Genomic DNA, 7,500 nt, shown 5'->3' with positions numbered 1-7,500 from the left:
TTCGGCCGTAGCCATCGAGGCCGCAGGCCGAGTGGCGTAGGCAACAACACCCGTGGGATTATCCCTTACCTACCCCACTCCCACGAGTGCTATATTGCTTTTATAAAACAATTCTACCGTCAACAAATTAACATTTCAACACAAAGTTATTGATTAAAAATGGTTTATTTCGCCATTGTTTCTCCGCAACAAATAGTTCCATTGTCAACGTCTTGGTTTGGAATTTTAAAAACTTTGAATTAACGGTTATCATCAATGCGAATGTTTCATCGCGGAGTGATTTATTTTTAGCTGTGAAAAGTCCCGTAACTGTAGGTATGTTGACGAATAACCTATAGCATGGAACGTCTCTCGTCCAATCAGAAACAGCTAAATTACGCGCCAGAACCCAATTGTTTTATATAAATATATATATATATATATATATATATATATATATATATATATATATATAATAATATATACCAAAAGACCACATGGGGCCCTAATTTCGAGCAACGAGCAAGCAACGAGCAAAGTCCACCTCGCTTGAACGAAAGCCAATTTATCAACTGTGCCAAATGTTATTTTGCTAATGTAAAAGCATGAGTTAGATCCCGAGTGTAAACATGGGTGGGTTTAGTTCAAGCTCAACGAACTTTGCTCGTTGCTTTGCTCCTTTGCCCATCAATGAAATTAGGGCCACAGTCTTCCTGCCCAATGCTCTCGTCATCTTTACTCTGGTGTATTCTACCCATAATCCCCTTCATCACAGGGCTCCACTAATATTCAGGGCCCATTTCCCAGCGGCCTTACTGCTTTATTCTGGCTTCAAAAACAAGGGCACACATTACTGCTGCGTAATGGTCACAAGCTTTTTCCTGCCCACAGACTAATACTATTTAATCAAAGACACTAGAGTTTGTCCTTTTACTTTTTATTTTTTTTACGGTCAATCCATTTCCACAGGGGATCCACTGATGCTGGTCCCCTCACCACTGTCCTCAGAGAAACCTAAAGACATTAGTGGCAGTGGGTTGTGACTGACCAGCATGGTTACAGTGTGTGTGTGTGTGTGTTCGTGTGTGTGTTCGTGTGTGTGTTCGTGTGTGTGTTCGTGTGTGTGTGTTCGTGTGTGTGTGTTCGTGTGTGTGTGTTCGTGTGTGTGTGTTCGTGTGTGTGTGTTCGTGTGTGTGTGTTCGTGTGTGGTGTGTGGTGTGTGGGTGTGTGTGTGTGTGTGTGTGTGTGTGTGTGTGTGTGTGTGTGTGTGTGTGTGTGTGTGTGTGTGTGTGTGTGTGTGTGTGTGTGTGTGTGTGTGTGTGTGTGTGTGTGTGTGTGTGTGTGTGTGAGTGTGTGTATGTGTGCGTGTATGTGTGTGTTCGTGAGTTTTTAAATGCTAATTGTCTGCCTGGGGTTGGTGTGCCCTCAGAGTTGCCAGGGAAACATGAATAATTGAAGTGTTTCTCAATCACACACATGTATAACGTGCACGCCAACATGCCAAAATGTTCCCAGGGGTGGGGTGGTGGGGTGGCACGGACCACGTATGTGAGTGTGTGTGTGTGTGTGTGTGTGTGTGTGTGTGGGCATGTGCACAGATGTGTGTGTGTGCGGGCGGGCGGCGGTCATAGGTAGGGGGAATACTGAATGAATACATTTTGTAGGCAGTCTTAATTGGCTTCATTGTCTTAGTGAGTCTCTCTATTTCAAAAACAGGGGGTGAGGGGGTTAAGCTCTTGATTTAGGTCAAGGAGCACTCCCTGTGTCTGTCTGTGTGTGTGTGTGTGTGTGTGTGTGTGTGTGTGTGTGTTATGATGATAATGAGGATGGATTTATTCAAGTCAGCAGCGGTATTATAACAATTTGAATCCTCTAAACAAGATTTCACTTTTCAATAAATAAATAAACAAATCAAAAAGTAAACGTGTAACACTGCAGCAGGTTTCCTGAGGCGATGGTCTTAGTTTACTGCACCCATGAATGAGAAACTGGAACCTAAGTGCACTTTCTTTACCCCGCCACTGCTAAAAACTAGTCGGTGTTACCGAGCCCATTCCCGTGTGAGAACAGGAAATTGGCTCGTTTCTTAACGCAGTTCAATATCAGCTAAAACGCAAAACAATGAAGCCCCTTTTACCCTGCTCTCGAGGGTATCTGTACTGGTGCCTGTGTAAAAAATGACGTGATGTCTCCTTCCACTGTCTGAAACGCCCATCGAGCCTTACAGAAAATAATACACAAACGGCCCTACGGAGCCATAATGGAGACCACCAGAGCCAAGATGGAACCTATGGGACCCTACGGAGCCATAATGGAGACCACCAGAGCCAAGATGGAGCCTATGGGACACCACCAGAGCCAAGATGGAGCCTATGGGACACCACAATATGGCTGGCTGGCGTCCTGCTGGCTAACCAAAGGCATTATGGGAGGGGCTCATGCTATAATGTGGGTAAGCATGGGTTGCTTAGTCATTGAGGTTGCGCAAGAAGTGCAGAGAAGTAGATTTGAAGTAGACCCATCCCAAATGGATGTATGCTTTTGCAAGCACTTCAGAGTAGCATGATAATATGAATGATGACGCCACAGGGGGCTGCAGCTCTGTACTGCCTCTGTCTGTGTCTGAGAGTGACTAGTGACTGTTTTTACGGCAGAGATAGTGACACACACACACACACACACTCTGAATTTTATCTCTGCATTTTACCCATCCAGGGTAGTGATACACACAGTGAAGCACACTAACCCGGAGCAGTGAGCTGCCTTTTGCGCGCGCCCAGGGAGCAGTGCTCAAGGGCACCTCAGTCGTGGATGTGGGCATGGGAGAGCAGGGGTCTACCACTTCCCCCGATTACATTTTTCCTACTGGTCGGGGATCGAACCGGCCACCCTCCGTTTACCAGCCCGAAACCCTAACCAGTAGGCCACGGCTGCCCTTAGAGGAGGGTCCTGAAACATCACTCCACACTACAGAAGTTTGTGCTCAGTAACCAGGCAACAACCACATCAGGGCCCCACATGAAGGTTCTCACATCCATTTTCAAAAACTCTATGATGGAACAACTTTTTCAGCACAGAATGTCATCGTCTCTCAGAGAGCCTTTTAAGCGCTCATTATGTTAAGATCTAACAATGTTATATTTTCAGGAGCCGCAGTTCCCAACAGCTTTGCTGAGCTTCACCCATCACAGATAAAAGAGAAACTGAGGGAGTGTTCAAAATCCATGCCTGTCTATAATCTAATGACCATTGCAGCTCGATGAAGCCTATGATGTTATCAAGATGGTAAAAACACTGAGGGATTCTGGCACTTGAGAACTACTACTTAAGGAGTAGGGCTCTAACACCAATACAAGTAATATATATCACACGGGGTGGCAGTATGTCTCAGCACAAACGTATGAAACAGACTTCATATGGCTTACGTACGCATCACCCTATAGGCCTCATCCACTGAGGACCAATGAGGTAGTCTGATGACTTATCAGGGCAGTGCCAGAGTGCGGGAGTACCTTCAAGGTCCTTGTCGAGATTGTACTCTACCTTGTTACAAGTAAGTGTGTGTGTGTGTGTGTGTGTGTGGTTGTGTGTGTGTGTGGTTGTGTGTGTGTGTGTGTGTGTGTGTACACCTCCTGGGTCCTTGTCGAGATTGTACTCTACCTCGTTACAAGTGTGTGTGTAGGTTTACTTCCTGGGTCATTGTTGGGACTGCAGTCGGAAGCTGTGTGTGTGTGTGTGTGTGTGTGTGTGTGTGTGTGTGTGTGTGTATGTATGGGTTTATCTCCTGGGTCATTGTCGGGACTGCAGTATGAAGCTGTGTGTGTGTGTGTGTGTGTGTGTGTGTGTGTGTGTGTGTGTGTGTGTATGTATGGGTTTATCTCCTGGGTCATTGTCGGGACTGCAGTATGAAGCTGTGTGTGTGTGTGTGTGTGTGTTTGTGTGTGTGTGTGTGTGTGTGTGTGTGAGAATGTGTGTGTGTGTGAGAATGTGTGTGTGTGTGAGAATGTGTGTGTGTGTGTGTGTTTACCTCCTGGGTCCTTGTCGGGATTGTACTCTAACGCGTTGCTGCATATGAGGTCGACATCGGCCAGGAAGTCCTTGGCAACGAGATACTTGTGTGTGTCGATCCTGGTCATGATGTGAGAGAGGTCCATGGGCTCATGGATGACCTCCAGATAGTCCGACACCTAAGAGATGAGAGGGGACAGAGCAGTGAGTGTGTGAGTAAATGTATGTGTGTGTGTGTGTGTGTGTGTGTGTGTGTGTGTGTGTGTGTGTGTGTGTGTGTGTGTGTGTGTGTGTTCATTGGCTGAGGCAAAGTAGTGTCACCGCCAAAGAAGAACAGACTGAGTGTGAGTGTGTGAACGGCAGGACTAGTCCTTTCAAGTCATGCTATTTCTGCGTGTGTGTGTGTGTGTGTGAGAGTGTGAGAGAGTGAGTGTGTGTGTCTGTGTGAGTGCCCTTTCCAGTCATGCTTCTTCTGCTAGTCTGGGCAATCCACTGCTGTTAAGTAATCCGGCTTTGAATTGCGGTGGAATTCCAGTCATCCACACCCCCACACACCTCTCATACCTCTTGTGTGAATCACTCACAGATCTCCACACACTCATTCCTCTCGTGCGAATCATTCACAGACACACACACACACACACACACACTCACAGAGTGGTTATTGTGCCGACATGAAACCGGTCTCAAATGAAAGAGCTGATCTTATGCTTCACAACGACCCCAGTCACGCTCGCGTGGACCAGAGCAGGTACGAGGAATCACGTCTTGACAACACATCAAATTCAAAAAAGTCGCTTACATTGGTCATTTCTTACAATTTTAATTTTTTACAAAAGTCATAGAGGGTTCCTCATCATGCTTCTGATGTCAGAGTAGAGACCTTCTGGTCTTTACACACACCTCTTCCTCTTACAGCATGTCTAGCTTCCTTATATTGACCAACACGTAGCGTGTTTGCGGTCAGATATTGGTTGTTTTCCCAAACCAATCCATATCAATTGATTCCTACACTTCTCAGACACACAAGGCGCTTCTGGAGCCAGGGACATTCGTATTGATCGTTGGCTTTTGTCTACAAATGTATGGAGCCAAGCATTTAGATAGCATTTAGATAGCATTTAGATAGCATTTAGATAGCCTTGGACAAGCTAGACCCACTCTGCCTGGCATTCACACACCCCATACTACCCCCGTGCTGTAAAGACGTCATGGGGCGTAAAGAGAAAGAAGACGAAGTCGAGATCCAACTAGCAATATAACGATTGCTGAAAAACGTCTCTATCACCTGAAATCACTGTAACCACAGCACTCAAACAGGACTAGTAAGAATTGCGCACTTCGCCATAACCCTTGTTTGTGTAAGTTACCGTTTAAAAATGTCTGTCTAATATAACATAAAAATTCACGTCACATTTGCTTATATAGGCTATTGCTGAGACTTTTAAAATAACGGTTTTGAACAATGGTCTGATGCAAATAGATTAAACAGTGATAGATTAAAGTGTGGCTTGTTAATGTCATCCCTTTTCTAACAGAACAGAACAGCATACTCTTTCAATGCCTACATCTTATATAGAGCAACACATAGCATGATCCTGCTCTCTGCAACCTTGTGTGTGTGTGTGTGTGTGTCAATGGGTTTGTTGAACATGAGGAAGCGCTTGTGTGCCAGGGTGTGTGTGTGTGTGTGTCAGTGACTGATCTCCTGGATGTCGACAGGCATGTTGATGATGAGGAAGCGCTTGTCAGTGTATGGTCGGTGTGTGAGGGAGTGTGTGTCTGATCTCCTGGATGTCGATGGGTATGTTGAACATGAGGAAGCGCTTGTCTGTGTGTGTGTGTGTGTGTGTGTGTGTGTGTGTGTGTGTGTGTGGTGAGAGAGTGTGTGTCAGATCTCCTGGATGTTGACGGGTTTGCTGAAGATGAGGAAGCGCTTGTCTGTGTGTGTGAGTGTGTGTGTGTGTGTGTAACTGACCTCCTGGATCTCGACGGGTTTGCTGAAGATGAGGAAGCGCTTCTCGGTGTGTGTGTGTGGTGTGTGTGTGTGTGTGTGTGTGTGTGTGTGTGTGTGTGTGTGTGTGTGTGTGTGTGTGTGTGTGTGTGTGTGTGTGTGTAACTGACCTCCGTGATGTCGACAGGTTTGCTGAAGATTACGAAGCGCTTGTCAGTGTGTGTGTGTGTGTGTGTGTGTGTGTGTGTGTGTGTGTGTCTGTGTGTGTGTGTGTGTGTGTGTAACTGACCTCCTGGGGGTCGACGGGTTTGCTGAAGATGACGAAGCGCTTGTCGGTGGCGAGGCGCCGCGTGACGTCCCTGAGAAAGAGGCGCAGCTCACGCAGTGTGTCCTCCTCCTGCTCCTCCAGGCGCCGCTGCTCCGACGCAGACAGCTGCCGGGGGCCGGACACCTCCTCCACCTCCAGCTCCTCCATCTCCGGGCCAACTGGGGGAGAACACACACACACACACACACACACACACACTCAAGCTTTAGGCAAAGCTAATATTTAGATTTATGTGATGTATACAGTACCAGTCAAAACATTGTAGATTAATATTGAAGACATTTAAACGACAAAAGAACACATGTGGTATGATGTACTAAACAAAAAAAGTGTTATCTACCATGTAGAAAATAATAAAAGTAAAGAAAAAACTTCTCAAAAAATGATCAGGCGTGTCCAAACTTTTGACTGGTACTGTATATAATTTATGTAATTGATGTATCAGGTTATGGACACAGCACGATACCCAGCTCAATAACAGCTACCCACCAAGATCAGCGAAACATGGTCATAGTTCCTCTGTTTTCTTTGTTTACGATTACTGTAGGGTACACCATATTAGTCTACTCTGATGATAACCACACTGAATGATGAATATTACTGTAGGGTTCACCATATGTGATGAATATTACTGTAGGGTATACCATATGTGATGAATATTACTGCAGGGTTCACCATATGTGATGAATATTACTGTAGGGTATACCATATGTGATGAATATTACTGTAGGGTACACCATATGTGATGAATATTACTGTAGGGTATACCATATGTGATGAATATTACTGTAGGGTATACCATATGTGATGAATATTACTGTAGGGTTCACCATATGTGATGAATATTACTGTAGCATACACCATATTAGTCTACTCCGATGATAACCACACTGAATGATGAATGGTAAATATTCCCCGCAACAATACACTGCAATCACTTTCATCAGGCAAAGATGCAGACCAAATGACTAGAAAGCCATCAACCACTGGTCTACAATGATCATATTCAATTGGTCTACACTGATTTTCAAATACACCTTCACTGGCCTACACAGATTATTTCCCTATTAAGATATCGAACTTCTGTCCAGATGCTGGCGGACTTCTCTGGGCCCAAGGCTGAGCCCAAGGCTGAGCCCAGATTGCCTCTCCCTGGCCTTTCCCTGCTCCTCTCCTCTCCTCTCCTCTCCTCTCCTCTCCTCTCCTCTCCTCTCCTCTCCCCTCCTCCAGA

At 45.6% G+C, this 7,500-nt stretch overlaps 1 protein-coding gene across 1 annotated transcript in view; it reads right to left on the bottom strand.

Moving 5' to 3' along the window:
• The window catches only part of atad2b (ATPase family AAA domain containing 2B), a 90,557-nt gene that overhangs the window by 41,339 nt on the left and 41,718 nt on the right, over positions 1-7,500 (bottom strand). Inside the window, 2 exon segments of the mRNA XM_080854466.1 lie at positions 4,007-4,166; positions 6,231-6,427. Coding sequence (XP_080710592.1) covers positions 4,007-4,166; positions 6,231-6,427 — 357 coding nt within the window.

This window comes from Sprattus sprattus, assembly GCF_963457725.1.
Source record: "Sprattus sprattus genome assembly, chromosome: 16".
Lineage (NCBI taxonomy): Eukaryota > Metazoa > Chordata > Actinopteri > Clupeiformes > Clupeidae > Sprattus > Sprattus sprattus.
The sequence above is the reverse complement of the archived record's forward strand: the minus strand, read 5'-3'. Positions and strand labels throughout refer to the sequence as shown.